Genomic DNA, 25,144 nt, shown 5'->3' on the forward strand with positions numbered 1-25,144 from the left:
TTGTGGATTAGATTATAATTGTATCAATCTAAATTTCTTTATTTTGATAAGTGTACCTTAGTGAGATAAGAGAGGAAATACACTGCAGTTTTAAGATATAATGTATACAACAAATTCTCAAATGTTTTAGAAAAATTTACATGTACAGAAAGAGAATAATAAGATAAATGTGGCTAAAATGTTATAAATTGGAGAATTCTGCATGAAGGCTATACAGGAGATTTCTGTATTATTTGTGCATTGTGACATTATTTCAAAATAAAAATTCTGAAGTAATATAGTGAATCTCAGAAGCATATTTTACATATTGTGTTCCATTCATTGTGCTCTGCTGCCCCCTAGTGACTTTTATGCTTATTAGCAATTCATTCTGCAAGTATAATAACCTGGGATTTTAGAGCGGGATAATTTAAAAATAACTTAGTATCAAGTAAAATTATTTGTTTTGAAGGTGAAGAATGATACTGCTATGATGCTGTACCTCACGGTCTCTTATTTTTTGAATGAAAAAGTATGTATTTTTGTGGTAACTTTATATTGTATCCTCAGTTCCCTTTTATTCCCCTCCTTTTTAAAAAAAGATAGTATTTATTGGTTTCTCATCTGACAGCAACAGGAAAATTTATTTATACTCTTCCCCTGTCTCTTTTCCTTTACCACTAAATATTAGTAAATAATATATTTTTTTAAAATATATTTTATTGATTTTTTACAGAGAGGAAGGGAGAGAGATAGAGAGTTAGAAACATCGATGAGAGAGAAACATCGACCAGCTGCCTCCTGCACATCTCCTACTGGGGATATGCCCGCAACCCAGGTACATGCCCTTGACCGGAATCGAACCTGGGACCCTTCAGTCCGCAGGCCGATGCTCTATCCACTGAGCCAAACCGGTTTCGGCATTAGTAAATAATATTACTTTATAGTCTTAATATGCTTGGAACCCTGCCAGCCCATTATCTCTGATTTGTGATTTGAAAATCCCAAAGGCTCTGAAAACCACCTGTTGTCAAAACCTACCTAAATTCATTTGGCAACAAAACTTAATATGGGATGAGATGAGATATGATATTCTGTATATTTACCACTTGTGGGAATATTCCTACATTTTGCTACAGAAACACTAATGTGATTGATTGTGGAATGTTTCTTAAGACCTCACATAGAATCCTCCTATCTAATAATAGAGAAACATGGTAATTAACCATAACTTCGCTACCCTTCCCATTGGCTAATCAGCAAGATATGCAAATTAACTGCCAACCAAGATGGCAGCTGGCAGCCAGGCAGCTGAAGCAAACATGAGGCTTGGTTGCCCCGGTGATGGAGGAAGCCAAGGTTCCCCGCCTCCCGCAGCCCAGCTCTGAGCTCTAGATGCAACAATGTTGCAATTATAGAAGCTAAACAAATCCAGAAACCTGCTTTCAGCCAGCCATGGCCTCACAGCTGGAGCTGGCTCTCAGCTCCAGTGACAACTATAGAAGGTAAATAAATCCCAGAATTAAAAAAAAAGAAAAAAAAAAAAAAGAGGCTGGGAGCTTCAGTCACCCGCCAGCCTGAAAACGGCCCTCAGCCCCTCACCCAGACTGGCCAGGCACCCCAGTGGGGACCCCCACCCTGAAGGGGGTGTGACCAGCAGCAAATAGCCATCAGCCCGTCATCCAGGCTGACCAGGCACCCAAGCGGGACCCCCACCCTGATCCGGATCACTCTTCAGGGCAAACCAGCCGGCCCCCACCCATGCACCAGGCCTCTATCCTATATAGTAAAAGGGTAATATGCAAACTGACCCTAACAGCAGAAAGATTGGGAATGACTGGTCACTATGACACACACTGACCACAGGGGGCAGACGCTCAATGCAGGAGCTGCCCTCTGGTGGTCAGTCGCTCTCACAGTGGTGAGCTCTGCTCAGCCACAAGCCAGGCTGATGGCTGTCAGTACAGCGGTGGTGGTGGGAGCCTCTCCTGCCTCCTCAGCAGTGCTAAGGATGTCCGACTGCAGCTTAGGTGTGCTCCCTGCTGGCAAGTGGGCATCCCCTGAGGGCTGCCGGGCTGCCAGACGGATGGCTGATTGCCAGCTTAGGCCCAATCCCCCGGGGAGCAGGCCTAAGCCAGCAAGTGGTCACCCCTGAGGGGTCCCAGACTGCGAGAGGGCACAGGCTGGGCTGAGGGAGCCCCCCCCGGAGGGGGGGCACAAATTTTTGTGCACTGGGCCTCTAGTCCTGTATAATAGAAGCCTAATATGCTAAGTGTTGGACCGTTCCATCAGTCACTATGATGTGCACTGACCACCAAGGGGCAGATGCTCTGACCGGTAGGTTAGCTTGCTGCTGGGGTCCTGCTGATTGGGACTGGGCGAGACAGGCTGGACATGCCCTGGAGCCAACCTCCCTGGCCTCTAAAATATTTCTTCTAATTAATTTCCTTTCAAATGTGCACAAATCTATGCACCGGGCCTCTAGTGTATTATATATGCATATATTTGTTTTTTCAAATCTGAAAATTTCTGAATTATGTAACATTTCTGTACTAAGGATTTTAGATTAGGGATTGTAGACTTGTACTTGATTTGCTTAGCTTTGATTCCCAGGTATCAGGTAGGAGACATTCCACCAGCTTATTCCACCTGCTATCTTTTCTCTCTTATTTTTTTTAAAATATATTTTATTGAGTTTTTACAGAGAAGAAGGGAGAGAGAGAGAGAGTTAGAAACATTGATGAGAGAGAAACATCGATCAGCTGCCTCCTGCACACCTCCCACTGGGGATGTGCCCGCAACCCAGGTACATGCCCTTGACCAGAATCGAACCTGGGACCCTTCAGTCCGCAGGCCGACGCTCTATCCACTGAGCCAAACCGGTTTCGGCTTCTCTCTTATTTTTATTAGTTGTATAATTTTACACACTATTTTTATATTCCATATCGTGTCACCCTTAATCTGATCTTGTTTCTGTCTTAGAGTTGCAGTTAATTATGTTCACTTGTTATTTTTGATCTTTATTGTAGAAGTTTCTCTTGTTATCTACATTAGATAGAGTTCTTTCTCTAGCATTTGTCTTAAGAAGGACTTACATAAACAATAAGTTTTGAGTTATTGTACATGCAAAATGGCTGCTCTATAAACTTTATACATGTTTTCTGGCCGGGTCATCCTTGGTCTTTCCGCGTAAGGAAATGGCCGGGGGGTTTCAGAGAACCCAGGCGCCGTTGCCTCGGAGGAGCCCGGGCTGACGAGGCAGGGCAGCGGGGTAAACCGGAGCAGTTCTGCGCGGGGTGGGGAGGCCATGGCGTCCAGCAGCAACTGGCTGTCGGGGGTGAATGTTGTGCTGGTGATGGCCTACGGGAGCCTGGTGTTTGTGCTGCTGTTCATTTTTGTGAAGAGGCAAATCATGCGCTTTGCAATGAAATCCCGAAGGGGACCTCACGTCCCTGTGGGACACAATGCCCCCAAGGACTTAAAAGAGGAGATTGATATTCGACTATCCAGGGTTCAGGATATCAAGTATGAACCTCAGCTCCTTGCGGATGATGATGCAAGACTGCTGCAGCTGGACACCCAGGGAAATCAGAGTTGCTACAACTACTTATACAGGATGAAAGCTCTGGATGCCATCCGTGCCTCTGAAATCCCATTTCATGCTGAAGGCCGGCATCCCCGTTCCTTAATGGGCAAGAATTTTCGCTCCTACCTGCTAGATCTTCGAAACACTAGTACTCCTTTCAAGGGTGTGCGCAAGGCCCTCATTGATACCCTGCTGGATGGCTATGAAACAGCCCGCTATGGGACTGGGGTCTTTGGCCAGAGAGAGTACCTGCGCTATCAGGAGGCCCTGAGTGAGCTGGCCACAGTGGTCAAAGCACGAAGTGGGAACTCCCAGCGACAGCATCAGTCAGCAGCCAAAGACCTAACCCAGTCTCCTGAAGTCTCCCCAACAACCATCCAGGTGACCTACCTCCCCTCCAGCCAGAAGAGCAAACGTGCCAAGCACTTCCTTGAATTGAAGAGCTTTAAGGACAACTATAACACACTAGAGAGCACTCTGTGATGGCACTGAAGGGCTTGCTGTGGATGGAGCCAGAGAGACTGCACGGTGCTTGCTGGGTGCCCCTCAGGTCATCTGGATCAGCTGAAGCTCCTGGTCGTGTCCACAGCTCTTAGACCTCATGCCTAGAGAATCATTCTCCAAGCCTTCCTTATGGCCAGTTTCAAAACACCAGTTAAGACTTTATTTTCCTTTGGTAGCACTTTTTTTCTGGAGTTGAATTAAGATGTTTTTCTTAATGTTTCTGTCAGAGCTTCCTTAAAAATCCTCACTTGGTTTTGATCATAGTTCATCTGCCCCTTTCTAGACTATAATCCCAAGGGTGAGAGAGTTGGGGTGACAGGGGAAGAATGGTCAGACCAATGCACTGGTCTGACTTTATAAATTAATAAAATGAACAATAAAACAAAAAAAAAATAAGTTTTGAGTTATTGTACATGCAAAATGGCTGCTCTATAAACTTTATACTCAAAGACAGTGTGGTTGAACTTCAAATTCTTGGCTTATATTACTTTGAGTATCTTGCCTTCTGGTGTTCAGTGATATTGTGGGTAAGTGATGCCTGCTGCTTTTAAAAAAATTTATATATATATATATTTATTGATTTCAGAGAGGAAGGAAGAGAGAGAGATAGAAACATCAATGATGAGAGAGAATCATTGATTGGCTTCCCCCTGCATGCCCGCTACTGGGGATTGCGCCCCCAACCAAACATATGCCCTCATTGGGAATTGAACCATTGACCTCGTGGTTCATAGGTCGACATTCAGCCACTGAGCCTTGACAGCTGGGCTGGATTTTCTTTTTTTAAAAATTGAGTATAATTGACTAATAACATATTAGTTTCAGGTGTACAACATAATGTTTGTATATATTATGAAATGATCGCCACAATAAATCTAGTTAATATCCATCACCACACATAGTTATAATTTCTTTTTCTTATGATCAAGCCTTTACGATCTGCTCTCAAGAATTTTCAAATATGTTAATTCAGTATGTTAACTCTAGTCACCATGCTGTACATTATCCCAGGACTTATTTATTTTATAACTGGAAGTTTAAAAAGTTTGTACCTTTTAATCCCCTTCACCAATTTGCCCACCTCCCGTCTCTGGCAACAATCCATCTGTTTAAGCTTGTTTATTTTTTGTTTTAAGGATTTACATATGAGTGAGATCATGTGGTACTTGTCTTTCTCTGTCACTTAGCTAATGTCCTCTCCAGGGTCAATCCATGTTTTACAAATGGCAAGGTTTTCTTCTTTTTGATGGCAGACTAATATTTCTGTGTGCGCGTGCATGCTACATTTTCTTTTTTCATTCTTCCATCAGTGTATACTTAGGTTGTTTCCATATCTTGGCTATTGTAAAGAATGCTTCAGTGTACATAGGGACACATATGTCTTTTTGAGTTAGTGTTTCATTTTCTTTGGCTAAATACCTAGAAGTGGAATTGCTGGATCATATGATAGTTCTATTTTTCTTTTTTTGAGGAACCTCCATACTGTTTTCCATAGTGGCTGCACCAATTTCCATTTCCATCAACAGTGTGCAAATGTTCCATTTTCTCCACCTCCTTGCCAACACTCGTTATTTCTTGTCTTTGGGATAAGAGCCTTTCTAATAGGTGTGAGGTGATAATTTAACTCAAAGTAGATTAAAACTCAGAAGTAACTCAAAACCAAAAGGCAGTAAATAAATAAATAAATAAATAATAAACAAACGAACAAGTGGGATAATCTCATTGTGGTTTTTGATTTATTCCCATAATGATTAGTGATTTTAAAAAAATGTGGAGGTTGCCCTGGCCAGTGTGGCTCGGTTGGATGTCATCCCATGCATGGAAAGATTGCTGGTTTGATTCCTGGTCAGGGCGCAAGCCCAGGTTGTGAGCGTGATCCCTGGTGGGGGCAATGTTTGGCTCTAATATCAATGTTTCTCTCTCTCCCTCTCCCTTCATCTCTCTCTATCAAAATCAATCAATCAGTCAATCAATAAAATAGAATGGGGGCAGCTGTGGGCAGTCTACCATTGCCCATATGTACCTGCAACACTTCCTCAGTTTCTTCCTTAAAAAAAAAAAAAAGTGGAGGTTTATCCAGCCACTCCACCCTCTGCTTTTTGTGAGGCAGATAGAGTGGCAATGAATGATCTTAATCCAAGCAGCACAGAGCTGGCTAAATTAGCGTCTGGCTTTGGCAGGGCTGTGGTTGCCTGGGTTCAGTACTGCTTTATGGTGTAGTCCTCCACATTTTCCAAAGATCCTGGAGTGATGATTGGGTCCCCTTCTCTGAGGTGGATACTGAATTCTAATGTTTATTTCCTTCAGACCTCAAGACTACCTGAAAATATGCAGTAGATATCTAACAAATTTTAAATTTTAATCATAGAGTTATTTCTGAAAGGAAGGCAAAGCTTTCCTCACAGTTACCTATTGTAATTCCTTAATTCTGTATATGGAAACAATCATGAAGTTTTAGTAACCTCTCTTTCAGAAAGATGTCTCTTAACATGTTAAGCTAGTCCCTTTCAAATTCTAATTTTATGGTTTGAGTTTTGGTATCACTTATTTTGTTAATTTTTATTGTTTTAGGACCATTTTTCCAAATAAATTCATGTAGGTAAAGGCAGTGTCAGATTTTATTTTTATCTTCCAGAGTATTAAAAATAAAATCACTTTAGTATCAGTTATATAGTTGAATGTGTATTTGATTTCTTGGTCTACATGTAAAGTAAAATTATTGACTAGAGAGGACATTAAAATGACTCCATGTAGAGACAGCTAATGACAGAAATGAGTTCTTAATTTAACTAAAGACCATGACCATCACTGAAATAATTCTGTCTTGGAACACAGAGGACTGTATAGCAGGGCTGATTGTGAAATGCCAGGCCATTGTTTTGGGAGTAGGATCCAGATCATTGGTTCTAGATGCTAACATTTGAAAATGATTTCTTGATGGAGTATATGTGAGCTTGGAATTATGAATTGTCTTAGAATTTCTTTTCAAGGGAAGGAGCAGATGAGAGGAAGGGTAAACATAATATTTTTATAATTTGCTGTAAAGATGACGTATTACAGTTTAATATTTAACAGCAGGAGGTCTAAAATTTATCTCACTTGGTCCTAACTGGTGTTTCTCTCTGACACATGGTGTGAATCAACTGTCCTTCCAACTTGAAAGAGCAGAGAGCTTGCTGACGCAACTTCTTTGTTCTTGGGAATTGTTTCCACTGTGCCTTCAAAAAGGAGGGACCTTAAAAGCGTTGGCTCATGGCAAATTCTCTCCAAGTTGGACACAGTTGGGGAGCTGAATGTTGGCTGAAGGAAGTGGGGTAGTGACTTCTATATTCTGGACTTTTTTTTTTTAAAGACCGAACATTAACTTTTTCAAGCTCTCTAATTGACTTTATGTGATTAATAGTCTCTCCTTTCCACTTAAAATGGAACCAGGGAATCTCACAGTTTTATATGTTGGTGTTTTCCAGGATTCTTTTTCCTCAGATCCTGTAGAGTTGCTTGGGTTTCTGCCCTTCCCCATAGTGAGTTTTCGTTTGTGAACATATATATCTAAAAAAGGGAAATATGAAAATGGATGGTTGAATGACAAAATTATGGTCTCAAAAGATCTCAAAAGTCTGGAAAAAATGGACTATACTTGTAATAGGTAATGAGTTGTAGATTCAGAATATCAACTGAATGAGTATAGCAATAAATAATCAAAAGATTTTATGTGATTTTTAAGCTCAATGTACAACACAATGTGACTGTCAAAACTGCTAAAGCATTATTGTTAGGCTTTTGTAGTAGAAGCTGAGTAACAAAGTTAAAGGAGATGTGTATTTTCCTAGTTTGACCATCCTCAATTTTAAAACTGCTGATACTTATAGCATGCTTTTTGTGTGCTAGGCATTGTTTGAATGCTTACTTATATTGTGCCATTTAATCTTTACACAACTGTCTGAAGTGGTTGCTGTTATTATCTGCATCTTACAGATATGGAAACTGAAGTATAAAGTTTAATAACTCGCCCTAGGTCACACAATTAATAAGTAGCAGAACCTAGACTTGAGAGCTTGTTTGGAGGTTCTAGCAGGGGAGTGCAGCTACTCGTATACCCTTGACCGAAGACCGGTACTCTTCTGGGGGGGGGGGGGGGGGGGAGAAAGGTCGTCCTCTTCGACCGAGTGTGCAGCTTCAGGAGGGACGCACATGGATCGGTGAGGGAGGAGGGGGACACCCGCCTAGCCAGCCAGATCAGCCGAATCAACCCTGGTGATCAGTGGGGTGACAGATGTCGCAGCCAGATCGCCCTCACATCCAGAACCTAGACTTGAATCTAGGAAGCCTGGCATTGAAGGCTGTGCTCTTGACCACTGTACTATACTGCCTGTATTGTTACACTTTAAGAAGAATGTTGACTACTAGAATGTGTCCAGAGGGTAAAAACCTGAATTGAAAGGCTGTTTATATATGGAATAGTTGAATAATTTGGGATTGTTTAGTTTGGAGAAGGGAAGGGAAGGATCAAGGCCTTGTTCTCTGTGATCCTCTGAGGGCACTAATAAGATAAATGGTGAAAATTATAGGAAGGCAAATTTCATTTTTGTATAAGAACATTGTAACAGCTGTTGAAATGGGATTAATTGCCCTGTAATGTATTTTCTTTTACTAGGGATGTTTCAGCAGAAGCTGGATAGATATGTGATAGTGATATCTAGAAAAAATTGAATGTGTGTCTGTGAGTTTGGGCTGGATCATCTCTGAGGTTTCTTTTTTTCTGTACATTTTTGTATTGAAGAGAGATCTTTAAAATGGTCTAGTCTATACTATCTGTAAACAAATGTGGCAGGTCGATTGGGGCCTGCTGGCCAGGGGGAGGAATGGGGCACAGGAGGCTGGCTGCCAGCCCCCCTGGGAAAGGGGCTGCGTGTGTCCGCTGCCACCCACCCTTGGTTCCCCGTTCCAGCCTGGGGACCTGGGGGAGGGATTGCAGGAGGTTGGCCAGCTGGGGGAGGTTGGCTGTGGGAGCTCACTGACCACCAGGGAGCAGCTCCTGCGTTGAGTGTTTGCCCCTGGTGGTCAGTGCATGTCATAGTGACCGGTCGTTCTGGTCACTTAGGCTTTTATATATATAGACTAGAGGCCCGGTGCACAGAAATTTGTGCACTGGTGGGGGAGGGGGTATCCCTCAGCCCCACTTGTGCCCTCTCACAGCCTGGGACCCCTCGGGAGATAACGACCTGCTGGCTTAGGCCCACTCCTGGGTGGCAGAGGGCAGGCCCAATCCCTAGGTGCCTGACCTGCAGCCCCTGGTCGGGCTCAGAGCAAGGCCGATTGGGGAGTTGGGGTGCCGCCTCCTGTCATGCACAGAGCACAGCGGATCAGGAGGTTGCGATGTCACCCTCAGCCAAGCTCAGGGTAGGGCTGATTGGGGGGTTGGGGCGCCGCCCCGTCACATTCAAGGCAGGGTCGATGGGGAGGTTGCGGCGCCACCCCCTGACACGCACAGAGCAGGGCAGATCAGGGGGTTGTGGCGCCACCCCTGTCACATACAGAGCCGGCCGATCAGGGGGGTTGGGGCTCCATACCCTGTCACACACAGAGCAGGGCCGATCAGGGGATTGGGGAGCTCCCCCCCCCCCGTCATGCACAGAGCAGGGCTGATCAGGGCGTTGGGGAGCTCCCCCCTGTTATGCACAGAGCAGGGTGGATCAAGAGGTTGTGATGCCACCCTCAATCATGCTCAGGGTAGGGCCGATTGGGGGGTTGGGGCACCGCCCCCTGTCACACTCAAAGCAGGGTCGATGGGGAGGTTGCGGCGCCACCCCATCATGCACAGAGCAGGGCGGATCAGGGGGTTGGGGCGCTGCCCCCTGACACACACAGAGCAGGGCCCATCAGGGGGTTGGGGCTCTGTACCCTGTCACACACAGAGCAGGACCGATCAGGGGGTTGGGGCACTCCCCCCCGTCATACTCAGGGAAGGGCTGATGGGGAGGTTGCGGCTCCACCCCGCCACACACAGAGCAGGGCCTATGGCGGGGTTGGGGCACTGCACCCTGTCACACACAGGACCGATCAGGGGGTTGGGGAGCTCCCCCCTATCAGGCACAGGGCAGGGCTGATCAGGGGGTTGGGGCGCCTTCCCCTTTCACGAACAGAGCAGGGCGGATAGGGAGGTTGTGGCCCCGCCCCTGTCGCACACAGAGCCGCAGGGCGATCAGGGGGTTTGGGCGCTGCCCCCTGTCACGCTACTCCAGGGGCCAGGAGGCCTTGCTGCTCTGCTAAATCCCAGTGCTGGGAGGCCTTGCGGTCCGCTTGACATAGGGGCAGTGAGGCCTCGCAGCTCCGCTGATCCCGGGTTCGGGAGGCCTTGTGGCTCCACTGATCCCAGGCTGGGAGGCCTCGCTGCTCCGCTGATCCCAGTGCTGGGAGGCATATTACCCTTTTACTATATAGGATAGAGGCCTGGTGCACGGGTGGGGGCCGGCTGATTTGCCCTGAAGAGTGTCCTGAATCAGGGTGGGGGTCCCGCTTGGGTGCCTGGCCAGCCTGGGTGAGGGGATGATGGCTGTTTGCAGCTGGTCACACACCCTTCAGGGTGGGGGTCCCCACTGGGGTGCCTGGCCAGTCTGGGTGAGGGGCTGAGGGCCGTTTTCAGGCTGGCCGGTGACTGAAGCTCCCAACCTCTCCTTTTTTCCTTTTTTTTTTTTTATTATTGCTTAAAGTATTACAAAGGGTATTACATATGTGTCCATTTTTTCCCCCCACCCTAGACAGTCCCCTAGCCTCCCCTAACCCCCGGTGTCTTATGTCCATTGGTTATGCTTATATGCATGCATACAAGTCCTTTGGTTGATCTCTTACCCCCCTACCTCCTGCACCCACCCTCCCCGGCCTTCCCGCTGCAGTTTGACAATCTGTTTGAGGCAGCTCTGCCTCTGTATCTATTATTGTTCAAAAGTTTATAATGGTCTCTATTATCCATGAATGAGTGAGATCATGTGGTATTTTTCCTTCATTGACTGGCTTATTTCATTTAGCATAATGCTATCCAGTTCCATCCATGCCGTTGCAAATGGTAAGAGTTCCTTCCTTTTTAGAGCAGCATAGTATTCCATCGTGTAGATGTACCACAGCTTTCTAATCCATTCATCTACTGATGGGCACTTAGGCTGTTTCCAGATCTTAGCTATGGTGAATTGTGCTGCTATGAACATAGGGGTGCATATATCCTTTCTGATTGGTGTTTCTGGTTTCTTGGGATATATTCCTAGAAGTGGGATCACAGGGTCAAATGGGAGTTCCATTTTCAGTTTTTTGAGGAAACTCCATACTGTCTTCCATAGTGGCTGCACCAGTCTGCATTCCCACCAGCAGTGCACAAGTGTTCCTTTTTCTCCGCATCCTCTCCAGCACTTGTCGTTTGTTGATTTGTTGATGATAGCCAGTCTGACTGGTGTGAGATGGTACCTCATTGTTGTTTTGATTTGCATCTCTTGGATGATTAGTGACTTTGAGCATGTTTTCATATGTCTCTTGGCTTTCTGAATGTCCTCTTTTGAAAGGTGTCTATTTAGGTCCTTTGCCCATTTTTTGATTGGATTGTTTATCTTCCTTTTAAGTTGTATGAGTTCCCTATAAATTTTGGAGATTAGGCCCTTATCAGATATGACATTGGCAAATATGTTTTCCCACACAGTGGGTTTTCTCGTTGTTTTGTTGATGGTTTCTTTTGCTGTGCAGAAGCTTTTTATTTTGATGTAGTCCCATTTGTTCATTTTTTCTTTAGTTTCAAGTGCCCTAGGAGCTGTATCAGTGAAGAAATTGCTTCGGCATATGTCTGAGATTTTGTTGCCTTTGGATTCTTCTAGAATTTTTATGGTATCCTGTCGTACATTTAAGTCCTTTATCCATTTTGAGTTTATTTTTGTGTATGGTGTAAGTTGGTGGTCTAGTTTCATTTTTTTGCATGTATCTGTCCAATTTTCCCAACACCATTTATTGAAGAGACTATCTTGGCTCCATTGTATGTTCTTGCCTCCTTTGTCAAATATTAATTGAGCATATTGGTTCGGGCCGATTTCTGGGCTCTCTATTCTATTCCATTGATCTATATGCCTATTCTTGTGCCAGTACCAGGCAGTTTTGAGAACAGTGGCTTTGTAATACAACTTGATATCTGGTATTGAGATCCCACCTACTTTGTTCTTTTTCAGGATTGCTGCAGCTATTCGGGGTCTTTTTTTATTCCAGATGAATTTTTGGAGAGTTCTTTCTAGATCTCTGAAGTATGCCGTTGGTATTTTAATGGGAAGTGCGTTGAATTTATAGATTGCTTTGGGTAGTATGGACATTTTAATGATGTTGATTCTACCAATCCATGAACACGGTATGTTCTTCCATCTGTTTATGTCTTCCTCTATCTCTTTTTTCAACGTCCTGTAGTTTTCTGAGTAGAGGTCTTTTACCTCTTTAGTTAAGTTTATTCCTAGGTAGCTTAATTTTTTTGGTGCGATGGTAAACGGGGTTGTTTTTATAATCTCTCTTTCTGAAAGTTCACTATTGGTGTATAGAAATGCCTCAGATTTCTTGGGGTTAATTTTGTATCCTGCTACATTGCCAAATTCATGTATTAAGTCTAGTAGCTTTGTGATGGAGTCTCTAGGGTTTTGTATGTATAATATCATGTCGTCTGCAAATAAGGACAGTTTTACTTCCTCTTTTCCAATTTGGATGCCTTTTATTTCTTCTTCTTGCCGAATTGCAATGGCTAACACTTCCAGTACTATGTTGAACAGGAGTGGAGAGAGTGGGCATCCCTGTCTTGTTCCTGTTCTTAGGGGAAATGGTGTTAGTTTTTGTCCATTGAGTATGATGCTGGCTGTGGGCCTGTCATATATGGCTTTTATTATGTTGAGGTATGATCCTTCTACTCCCACCTTGCTGAGAGTTTTTTATCAAAAATGGGTGTTGGATTTTGTCAAATGCTTTTTCTGCATCAATTGATATGACCATGTGGTTTTTTTTCTTTCAATTTGTTTATGTGATGTATCACGTTTATTGCTTTGCGGATATTGTACCATCCTTGCATCCCTGGGATAAATCCTACTTGGTCATGGTGTATGATCTTTCTGATGTACTGCTGGATCCGATTTGCTAAGATTTTGTCGAGGATTTTGGCATCTATGTTCATGAGGAATATTGGCCTGTAATTCTCTTTCATTGTGTTGTCTTTACCTGGTTTTGGTATTAGGGTGATGCTGGCTTCATAGAATGAGCTTGGAAGTGTTCCTTCCTCTTGGATTTTTAAAGCTTTAAAATGTTTTTAATTTTTCCTTTTTTAAAAACTCAAAAGAAGGACTTTGTTTATGGGGTCCACACTTGGTATACTCAGAGGTCCTCTGCTCAAGGTCAGCATATAATCTGAGGCCTACAGTCAATCTCTGTCCCATCAGATCGGACCCAGTAACCTGATGGTGCTCAGGCTGCAGCCTCTGCTCACTCAGAGGCTCTCAGAGGCTCAGCACTCCCTGCTTAGCAGCCGAACACAAAGGCTTGGTTAAGTGATGCCTGCCAGGGCAGCATGACTCAGGATGAAGTGCTGGTTAATTCTGATGTCCTACAGAGACTTCCACGTCTCTAAATAACTGGATCCAGGATTAGGGAATCCCTGTGTTTGGAGCCAGAAACCTGTCACCACACCCCGATGGTCTGTGAGATTCAGATGGAAGCCTGAGTCCTCCCTGAACCCCTAGTCCTGCCTGGTCTCTTCCCCTAGAGAAGCGATGTTCTGTTCTCTCCTCAGATGTCCCATCTTCAGTGTCTCTCTGACTCATCCAAACTCATTGAGAAATGTGGGAATCGAAATGGCAACAACAATGGAGAACTCTTTGGGGGCTCACTCACTCAGGGTTCCTTACCTTTTGGCTGTGTTCATTTTTCCAGAAAGTTGGGATGGATGGAATTCCCACGAAGAAAATGAAGAAGAGCAACAAGCTCAACACCGAGATGGAAATGATGTTGAGGTTACCATAGAAACGTTCTGAGCCGAAGCTCAGATAAAGCTCTAGAAGGCTGTTCAGAAATAGACTGAGTCCCATTTTCCGAACAACAACGCTGCGTAAAGCAACTGAGCTCTGAGGGCTCCGACTCTTGGCTTTATAGCCAGGCCTGCATCACAGAGCACTGTGGAGTCACAGAGGGTTTCTGAGAGTGGGGGTGGGCCCACAGCCCCACCCCCCAACCAGCCCAGCAGATTCCCTCCATCTCTTCTGGGCCTCTAGGTCCTTCTGCCCTACTCTCCTAGCCTGTTATCCAATTTGCCTTTTAACATATCATATATTTATTTACCGTGATGAATGCTCTGCGTGTTTCATCTGTAACCCAGATATTAGCTGGGTCTCCTTTAATGTTGGAGACTTTGACTTTGGTCTCACCAGGTCCACTATGTTACAAGTCTGAAATACTCCCTGGAAATTTTGCTTGTGCCCAGACGTTTACACTGAGGATCATATATGTCCTCAAATCCAACTTACATAAATGTGGGTAAAGAACTTGAAGGTCTTTTAGACTTCCATAGTTTTGTGAATGTTAAATAGAAATATTTTTTTAGTAAGTTATAATTGAATAATAAAGTCTAAAATATCATCCCTCCCCCACCCCCCAGAAATAAATTTCACTGAACTCCCACCATCATGGGTCCATGGAAATTCTATGCCATGGGGCTTTCCAAATGCTGTTTGTGAAGGGAAAAGCAGGTACTCATATTGCCCACATCCCCTCATGCGCATGCTCCATTGTCTCCATAAACTTTACTTACAAAGCTGAGTTTTAAGGTAAAGTTATTAAGAATCACAAAATGGTGACAATGGAGCATTAAACCCAGCACTGAGTGCTCCTGAGTGTCCCCTGAGTGACAGCACAGGTTGTCGTCCTTGACCTGCTCTGCAGCTTTCTTTCTCGCCTCAGTTTACATTCTGGTCTTCCCTCCCTCCTTCCCTCCCTCCCATCCGCGCTCTCTAAAATCAATAGAAAAGTATCCTTGGGTGAGGATTAACAACAACAACAACAACCAAAAAAAACCCTAACCTAGATCTTTATTGCTTGTGATATGAGAATATGGATAAACTATTTGAGGATAAGTTTTTAAATATACTTTATGGAATCTTTTTTTTTTCTTTTTTATATTTTATTGATTTTTTACAGAGAGGAAGGGAGAGAGACAGAGAGTTAGAAACATCGATGGGAGAGAAACACCGATCAGCCGCCTCCTGCACATCTCCCACTGGGGATGTGCCCGCAACCCAGGTACATGCCCCCGACCGGAATCGAACCTGGGACCCTTCAGTCCGCAGGCCGACGCTCTATCCACTGAGCCAAACCGGTTTCGGCACTTTATGGAATCTTAAATAATCATTTTGTGGATGATGCATGAATATGTCTGTAAATGTTCTCTCCAAGTAAACAATTTGATATACTACATTATTTAAGTATCCTGATATTCTATATATATTTACGTATATGACTTACCATGAGCTGATGTTATTTTAAAATTTTACTTTCTCTTGTATTTCTACTTATTTCCCCTTGCTTAAAGTTTCAATACCACTATACTATTAATTCTGAGTTTAGCAATATAAAACAACATTTTTACCCTGGTTTAAACTTTTTTGCTTTAATTTTACTTTGATAACAATATATCTATGTTTGCTTGAATATAGTTTTTCATCTGTTAATGAAAAACTGTCTTGTATCATTTTAAATGTCCCTCTGTATGTATCCAATTTTCAAATTTTGTTTTAAAGCCAATTTTACTTATGCAGACAGTGTCTGAATTTTCTCAACCTAATAATAATTTATTTTATTCCTATCATTTAAAAATTGCGTACTACTATCTTGCTAGAAAATGCTTTATTTGCTTTCATTATAGTTGTTTGGAAGATAAATATTTGGTCTAAATTATCATAAATCTGTAGTAATCTAATAATTAAAACATTAGTTTTTCCTCTATAAGTATTAGGTCTAGTTAAAATGTCTCTTTCAGGATATATTAGGAATGTGGTACTTTTATTATTTTAATTTCATATTACTTTTTAATCTTGGGTTATAAATCACATCAATTTTTACATAATTAATTTTCATATTTTTGAATTTTTATGTATTTTATTATAGAAATAATATTTATGAGCTTTAGGTTTCCATGCGTAATTTTAATTTTTAAAATTTTAATACAGTTTGGTTCAGCGTGTCTGGTTCATTTCAGTTTCTTCACTGCCAAACCTGAGTGCAGGGACTGCTTCAGTTTCTCTGCCTGCCCTGTGTCTGTGATGACCAAGGTATAAAGGTATCTTACTTTTCTTCATCTTGACACATTTAGTGTCCTTTCTCCTGGCTGTGAACAGGAAGTCATTGATTTCCTCAGTTTTTGGGAGGCATGGCTACTATGCATGAAGAGTGTGTGGTGGCCAGCACAGCAACTTAAAACAGCGAGGAGGATGTGCGGGGGGGGGGGGGGGGGGGGGCGCTAATTTTATATTTTTGGTGTGATTTATCCATATTTATATTCAGTTCTTACTACTTAATTCAGTTATCCTTACTTGGATAAGAGTACATATGCCATTTTTTTTAAAAAAAATTATTATTTATTTTTAATTTTTTTTTTTTTTATTGCTTAAAGTATTACAAAGGGTATTACATATGTATCCATTTTATCCCCCCGCCCTAGACAGTCCCCTAGCCTCCCCTATCACCCAGTGTCTTATGTCCATTGGTTATGCTTATATGCATGCATACAAGTCCTTTAGTTGATCTCTTACCCCCCTACCTCCTGCCTATATTTTTATTGATTTCAGAGAAGAAGAGAGAGGGAGAGAGAGTTAGAAACATCAATGAGAGAATCATTGATCGGCTACCTCCTGCATGCGCCCTACTGGGGATCGAGCCCACAACTGGGGCATGTGCCCTTGACTGGAATCGAACCTGGGACCCTTCAGTCCTCAGGCCTGCCGGGAGCCGGTCCATCCTTGCTGTTTCAAGGGACCTGGCATATATGGCATACGGTTCTTAATATGTTTGCTCACCTTCTTGGCGCTGTGTTTTAACCAAGGTCACCTCTCCGAGAAAGGTTGAATCCCCAGGTAGGGATTTTCCCCTGAAGTTAGGGAGGGAATAAAACCCCTCAACTAAGTGCCAGGCGGGTAATTAATCCCTTTAACTACGAACAATCATGCTTAAACTACATAATCTTTTCTCCCTGGAATGGAGATAAGAAACGCCCTAACCTTTGTAATAGAGATTGATAGGATTGAATCAACTGGTATAAATACAGTTGTAACAAGACAGAAACACACAGAACTCAGAACACAGAACCAGACAGAGAGACAGAACTCAGAACACAGAACTAAGGAGACAGGACTTAGAAGACAGGACCAAGAGAGACAGAATTCAGAAGACAGAACCTACACGGAGCCTAGAGACAGAAGAACTTTGCTGGAGAGAGCATGCCGGAGGATCCTGGAGAGGGACTGGCCTCGGAGCCTAGAGACAGAGCCTAGCGGGAGAACATGGCAAGGGATCCTGGACTGAACCTGACTACAGAGATTGGCAGGAGAACCTGACTGGAACCTGGACACTGAACCTGACTGGAGAGCCTGGACAGAACCTGGCTGGAGAACCTAGCGAGGGAACATGGCTACAGAACCTCGCTGGAGATCCAAAGCAGAACCTCTCTGGAGATCCAGACCAGAACTTGGCTGGAGATCCGGGCTAGAGATCCTGGCTAGGTTGCTGATCAACTGAACGCTGTCTCCGTGTCATTCCTTCTTCGCCGACTCCGTCCACACCTTTGGGGACCCCTGGACCCGCTGGGGTTGGACCCCGGCACAGGCCGATGCTTTATCCACTAAGCCAAACTGGGCCAGGGCTACATATGCCATTTTAAATAGAATAAATGCTTGGGTAGCATATCTGAAATTATCTTTTTAATCTTGGCTGGGTATATAATACTTGTGGCCTGGTCATTTTATCTTAAGTCCTGGTAGGAGCATTTCTTTTGTATCATTTTATTACTGAAGTGAAACTCTGGTGTCTTTTCTATTCTGAATGAGTGATTTCAGTATGTATTTTTTTTTTTTTTTGTATTCTTGAAAATTCTTTTTATTCATTTATTTAGAGAGGGAGAAACATCGGTTTGTTGTTCTATATATTTATGCATTCATTGGTTGATTCTTGTATGTGCCCTGACCAGGGATTGAACCCACAACCTTGGTGTATTGGGACAACGACGCTCTAACATACTAAGCTACTCAGCCAGGGCTGGGTATGTATTCTTAATCTTCAAAATGTAAAATTTCATTACATCATGTTGGAATTCATCTCTATTCACTTATTTTTCTTAGTGTGATCCCTCTCAGTTTTCAATTAGAAGTGTTTTCCTCGAATTGGGAGTTTTCTTTATTAGATTTCCATTATTGCTCCCTTTCTAAGCAGAATGCCTATTCCTTGTAGATTGTCTCTCCCTTTATCAATCTGCATTAATATCATCTGCCACTGAATGTGCTCTTTCATTTCATCCCCTTCACGTCTTCATTTATCTCAGGTTATATATGCTTTCATCCCAGAGTCTTTCTGTTACTGTGATTTAGTGTTATTACCCTCTTACTACTTTGGGCTCCTCTTATTTAATACAGGAACTATTTATAATCTTGCTTGTATCTAAATCAGATATTCCCTACCTTTCCTGAAAGTCAGCATATTTGGGGGTGGGGGAAGGGGGAAGTGTTTTCTTCTTAGCATGTGGGTCTCTTTCTTTTGCGTGTTGATTTTTGAACACAAAGCATTCTATTCTAACTGCTTGAGGAAGACAGTTTTGAGGATTTACATCAATATCCTCATAATTGGCCTGACTGTTGTCTCCTACGCCTGGAGCTGGACAGTTATGGGGAAAGCCTCACATAGGCCCTGCATGGCAAGTTTTCAGCAACTTCTGGGGCCTGCTTACAGATATTAAGTTCTCAAGAGTTACATAGGACACCCCACGCCCTCAGTACTCCAATGACTTATTTCAGTTGTTACTGGACTCTAATGCTCTCAACAGTGAAATTGTGTCCCACCAATTTCTGGTTATTAATTTTGTGTCCTAGTACTCTGCCAAATTCATTTATTAGATCTAATAGTTTTTTTGGTGGAGTCTTTAGGGTTTTCTATATACAATATCATGTCATCTGCAAATAATGACAGTTTTATTTCTTCCTTTCCAGTTTGGATGCCTTTTATTTCTTCTTCTTGTTTGATCAGTGTCTAGGACTTCTAGTACTATGTTGAATAAGAGTGGTGAAAGCAGACCTCCCTGTCTTGTTCCTGATCTTAAGGGAAACGCTTTTAGTTTTTACTTCTGTGATTTTCTTAGGAGTTGGTACTATAAGTAACCCCTTCTCCTATAATTGAGCCATGATTGAAAACTCAGACATACACCTCCAACTTTTTTCAGAACGATGATAAGTATAAATCGACTTAGCTGTTCCACATGGTGTGTGGTAGGATTTCACTCTATGATAACCATTTAATAGAACACTTAATCCAGGTCAAAATAATGAAAATTTGGTAAGTAATAGGACATTTAGCATTGATTGGCTCTCCATGACTGTATATTATGTGTCTAGTCTTAGTATGGGACTGATGTTTATCAATATGATGTAGAGTTCTTGACTACTTTTATGTTCTACCAAAAACAAACTTTCCCACCTTTCCCCTTAAAAAAGGAAGAAAAGACTTTGTCAATAAATTTTTTCTCTCCTTTGAGAGTTAGGTTGGTAAGGAGCATATAACCATGATGTTTGGGAGTTACCTGTTTCCTTTGTTGCAGCTTGATTGCCTATGGTTTAATCATCAGTAGTTGAGAAGGAAAGCAAAAAATGGCTCCAGGTTTACACAGTACCATAAAAAATTTCCACCTGGAATCAATTTTTTTCTAAAAGCCCTTAGGGACTGCTGTCACCCTCCCCCTTCTATTGGCAGCAAGGCCCAGACAAACCCATTCCCTTCAGGGCCAGGTCTTGTTGCAGTTTAATCGTCTTCTTTCTTCTAGCTTCCAGAGGAGGTTAGAGGAGAGCTAGGGAAATAAATTATTCCCAGACACTTCTCTTCTACAATAGGTTTTCTTGAACCTTTTAAGTTCTACCTTTTATTTCTCTTATTCTCCTTCTATTTAGCATCTAGCTGAAGTACCATTTTTTTTTGCACTGCTGGAACTTAAATTTACTTTTTAGGTAAGAATGTTTATTATTAACTCTAGTGCTTGTCTTTGGAGAAGATTTAAATGTTGAAACATTTTTGAGCACTGTTTTAGCTCTTTGTCATTTTATAATGCCTTCTCTGTGGGACACAGGCATTGTTCCAGGTGTAGATCCTCAAGGAATTCATGGTCCTGTAGGGAAGATAGACATGTAAATAAATCTTTATAGTGTAAAGTGCTCAGTGTAGTACCCTTTCAAAAATATGAACAAAAAAACATTTCAAAACAAAAGAATATAAACTCAGCTTTCCACTAGTAAAAGTCATTAGTGGTGGTGCCCATTCATTTCTGGAATAATACTAGGCATTTGTTCATGAACTTTATGTAAAATAGGATGATAGTATTTCTGGTGAAATTTACTTCAACCACACATGGTTTCATAGGTTCAAGGCCAGTTCAAATCTGTACAGTGTTAAAGTGAGGGCCAGGTGGTAAATGAGAATACTATGGCTGTTAAGGGTTACTATACTTGTATCACTTTTTATCAAGAAAGGGCTAGGTGCTTCAACAGATTTTGTTTATTCATTTTTAAACATAATTTAAAAATATACTCCTAAAAAAACTAGACTATTACATACTGCAAAATATTTTTATTGTAAATGAAATTGGCCTCTTTTGGGAAAAGATGCCTAATATCAGTATATCACTAAGTAGGAAAAAGTATTTTTCAATATGAATATTCAAAGAATGACTCATGATGCTGTTTGCTGTAAATGCCTCCAAAGAGTGCAAACTTCAACTCTCTCTGGATTGCAAACAGTTTCTTAGGTTCTACCTTGTTGGTAAGGAGGGGGAGCTTCTCAGTGTATAGTAGTTGTCCTAAGGAGGGAGGTTTTATAGGAGTGAGTTTTGATTTGGATATTGAAGGATGAGTAAGAATTTTCCAGATAAAGTGTTAGTGAGGAGATTCTGGGCAGAGGGATATAGTACACTCAAGGAACTTGAGGTAGAGTTGTAGACTGAATGTGGGGAGCATTCAGAGATAAATTGGTACATGTAAAGGTCTTCTAAACTAGGGACTTTGGACTTGATCCTGAGGCAGGACTTAATCCTAAAGTGGTGTGTGTGTGTGTGTGTGGCCGTGTGTGTATGTATGTATGTGTGTGTGTGGCTGTGTGTGTGTGTGTGTTTTCTTTATGATCACGATTTAATTTAAAGGAGATTACTGTGAAAGAAGTATTGAAGGTGGATTGTTAGGGAAATAAAAAGAAAGGTGAAAAGAGTTGAACCAAGAGAGATAATGAGCGAAGGCAGGGGAGGATAGGGAGGAAGAATAGCACAGAAGAGACCTTGTGAAATTTGAATTGGTAGGTCTTGCTGAATAATTGGATTGAGGTGTGAGGGAGTGAGGAATGAAGGTTAACTTATATATTTCTTAAAAACTAATGCATAGTTTGAATAACTTGGTAGTTGGTGGTACTTGAGATGGTGAATATAGGAGGGAAGTACAGGTTTGAGTAGAAAGCTAATGAATGATTTCAACTTCTTACATGCAGTTGAGATGTTTTTGAGATGAATGGTGGTTAGATATTGAGGTTTATAGGATTTGGCAGAGATATGCCCTGGTGTTATTGTTTTGAGAAGCAAAGATATCTAATAATAATGAAAGCTGAAATATTGATATCTCTGAGTGAGTATGTATGAGGCATGAAAAGATATGAAGGAAAAAGATTTATTGGAGACCAAGAAGGAATATAAATGGAAGCTCTGGGAGTAGAGATTTAAGGAAGAAGTAATGGTTAGCTGTTGGCACATACAAAAGAGGAGTCAAGTAAATGATGAACTGAAGATTGAATATTTGATTTGACAATTAGCAGGCTTCTTTGACTTTAGTCAGAATTGGTTTATTGGCATGATGTGGGAAAGAAACAGGTTACCCAGGGTTGAAGAGCAAGTCCAATTTGAGGAAATGGAGGCAGTGAGTGTAGATTGCTCTTTTAAGAATCTTAACTGTGTGTGAGAGAGAGAGAGAGAGAGAGAGAGAGAGAGAGAGAGAGAGAGAACAGAAAGATGTGTGTGTGTGTGTGTGTGTGTGTGTGTGTGTGTGAGAGAGAGAGAGAGAGAGAGAGAGAGAGAGAGAGAGAGAGAGAGAGGTGTGACACCAGAGGAAAATTATTAGAAAAAAGATTTAAATTTAATAGTACCTTTTTTTTTTTTTAAAGGGCTGTGTTGTTTTTTTAAGGTAATAGAGATGAAACATTTGAAGGTACAGAAATTAAAAAAAGTATTGATGGAGTAATAACATTCCTGGATAGAGGATAAATGAGATATTTAGAATATAGGATTAGTCTTATATTGAGGTGGGATATTTATTTCATTGAAATAGTAAGGCACAAGTATAAGGGTAGATAGAGATACAGATTTGTATATTGGAATGTTGGTGATAGATATTAAGTGAATCAGTAGTTTCATTTAGCCCCAACATTTCATGTCTCAGTGTTAAACTTGACACTTTGAATTCCATGCAGTGTTTCCTAGGTTAGATTCAATGGGAATCATCAGGTTGTAGATGTATTATTTTTATTTGGCAGCAACATCCATATTTCTACTTTTAGCTGCCAGATTTCATGACCAGCACTGAACGCTGCAATGGAATAAGGTCTTATTGCACTTTAACTCAAATTGATACAGAGGACAAAGTGAAGCCACTAACAGGTGTTGTGTCTTCAGTTACTTAGGGTGATTAATTTTTCTAACCATGTGACACTATCATGGTTATGGCAGTCTCTATATCCTTAATTTGAAGTTTCCTTGCTTTCATTAGTTTATTTCCTAATAATTTATTATTGATTTGAGTGATAGTTTATGACAAGTCCCCTTCTCTACTTTCCTTTACATTTAACCAGTACCAGGCGTTTAGTAGGCTCTTTGGCTAGGTGCCAGTTGAAACTTCTCCACTCTGCTTTTGTCCCTCTGAGAATAGCCATTCTAGAAATGCGGGGTTCCCTTTCTGCCTTGAGGGAGATCTCCATCACAGCATTATTTTGGTTGCATGGGCTATCTTGGTGAAGTCAGTTGGGTATTTTGGTATCTGCAAAGGTGAAAAAGGATTTGAATGAATGTATTTGGTCACCTATAGCAATACAAAATCATTTGGCTATAGTCTACAACTTAGATTTCATTAACTAACACGTGTCCCCCTATCATCGATGATATGCAGTGATCTACTTTCACTTTTATGTGCTCACAGCATTCACATTACCATAGTAAGGCCTGAATTACATTGATAGACAAACTGCAGTAAGGAAGGGCTTTTAACTTTTATTGACCTTCTGCAATTTATCTTTCAACATCATGTTCAAGTCTGGTTTCCAATTTTATTTGTAACTTTTGCAGTAAACAAAAATACCAATGATGCTTTTATGGAGCTTAATGAGAAGAAAATGTTCCAGGACTAAAACGATGACAGAAGTTAAAAAACATATATATGAAAAAGAAAAGACCACAGTAAACTCTGGAATTTTTTCTTCAATTAATCAAAACCAAAAAGCAAATTATTCAGTCTTTTGTATCTTGAAGTTTTTGGTTCTGAAAACATCTCAACAGATAAACTTTGATGTGATTTTCTTTTGCATCTGTCCCTGAGAATGCAATCAGAAGCGCACATTATTTAAGTCTCCTGCCCTTCCTTCTTTTTCTCCATCTTCACATCTGTGGACGATCTCCTTTGTGCCAGGCTCTGTGCTAGATGCTGGAGATAAAATAGGCAAGACACAGTGTCTCCCCATAAGGAGATTACCAGAGCAAATTGGGACTCTTCCAAGAGGAAGCATAATGGAATAGCTGTTGTATAAACAGATGTAACTAAAAGGCAATTGGCTCATCTTGAAGTAGAAGTCTCTCTCTCTCTCTCTCTCTCTCTCTCTCTCTCTCTCTCTCTCTCTCTCTTAGCTTTGGGTCAGGCTTCATATTGCATTAGCTTTCCCTAGTTGTATTTTCTTTGGGAGTCATGTTCAGATATATCAGTAACAAGCAATGTAATTTTGATTGAGAGATTTAACTTTTCTTGGCCTCAGTTTTCTCCATTGCACAATAAGAGCTTTGTATTCCATCTTCAAGACCTCTTTCAATTCTAGGGGTCCATCTGACTTATTTTGCTTTCCTTGTTCTGAAAGGAGACAGACTGATGTACTCCAGAGGACACTTTCTAGATGTGTGAATTTGGCAGGATACTTAATCTTCTTGAGCTTCAGGTTCCTTATTTATAAAATGGAAATAATGTCTAATTTATAAGATGCATGGGATTTAAATGAGATTCCATATGCTCATAATATTATTTATTTTTCTCTTATGACAAACATATTTGAGCTAATGTAGGCTCTAGCAAGTGACATAATCTTATAATGGGCAATGATAGATATTTGTTGGATACAATGCCTGAAGTGCCATTTTATAAGTTAAAACCTCTCTCAATATGTACATGAAGTCTTGGTGGGATGTTCAGAGGTATGCGTCAGATATAGACCCTAGGATAAAACATTCACTTTATAAGGCAGCATTTATATAGTTGAGTCAAAATATAGCCCATGATAAGTTAATTTCTAAGAATTTCTTCTTGTTTATCTTTTACTAGGTACTCGGATATTCTTTGGGTTATCAAAAAATAATTTAACCAGTGATGCCATTTATTTCATAGTCTTATTTAACTCTGGCACACCTGGACATGTCAAAAGGACATGACCTTATTCTCAAAATTCTGTTTTCTGCCCTGACTGGTTTGGCTCAGTGGGTCGGCCTGCGGATTGAAGGGTCCCACATTCGAGTCTGGTCAGGGGCATGTACCTTGGTTGCGGGCACAT

The 25,144-nt window shown here is 41.6% G+C and overlaps 3 protein-coding genes and 1 pseudogene across 5 annotated transcripts in view; 2 read left to right on the plus strand and 2 right to left on the minus strand.

The window, feature by feature from the left end:
- CCT7 (chaperonin containing TCP1 subunit 7) overlaps nt 1-4,233 on the minus strand; it is a 354,827-nt gene extending 350,594 nt beyond the window's left edge. The window contains exon 1 of the mRNA XM_059659437.1: nt 4,226-4,233. The gene's annotated coding sequence lies outside the window, so the exon portion shown is untranslated. The remainder of the gene's footprint in view (nt 1-4,225) is intronic.
- The window catches only part of EXOC6B (exocyst complex component 6B), a 555,911-nt gene that overhangs the window by 54,781 nt on the left and 475,986 nt on the right, over nt 1-25,144 (plus strand). The gene's annotated exons all lie outside the window — the stretch shown is intronic.
- Nucleotides 3,139-4,465, plus strand: LOC132213222 (protein C1orf43). The gene has a single exon (XM_059659447.1). It carries the CDS (start codon nt 3,287-3,289, stop codon nt 4,046-4,048), a length of 762 nt encoding a protein of 253 aa, XP_059515430.1. The 5' UTR covers nt 3,139-3,286; the 3' UTR covers nt 4,049-4,465.
- On the minus strand, nt 16,301-23,317 carry LOC132213875 (large ribosomal subunit protein eL38-like; annotated as a pseudogene).

The sequence above is a fragment of the Myotis daubentonii genome, chromosome 12, assembly GCF_963259705.1.
Source record: "Myotis daubentonii chromosome 12, mMyoDau2.1, whole genome shotgun sequence".
NCBI lineage: Eukaryota > Metazoa > Chordata > Mammalia > Chiroptera > Vespertilionidae > Myotis > Myotis daubentonii.

Coding starts and splice junctions, on each gene's coding strand:
- LOC132213222 (XM_059659447.1), top strand. CDS start 3,287: ATGGCGTCCAGCAGCAACTGGCTGTCGGGGGTGAATGTTGTGCTGGTG.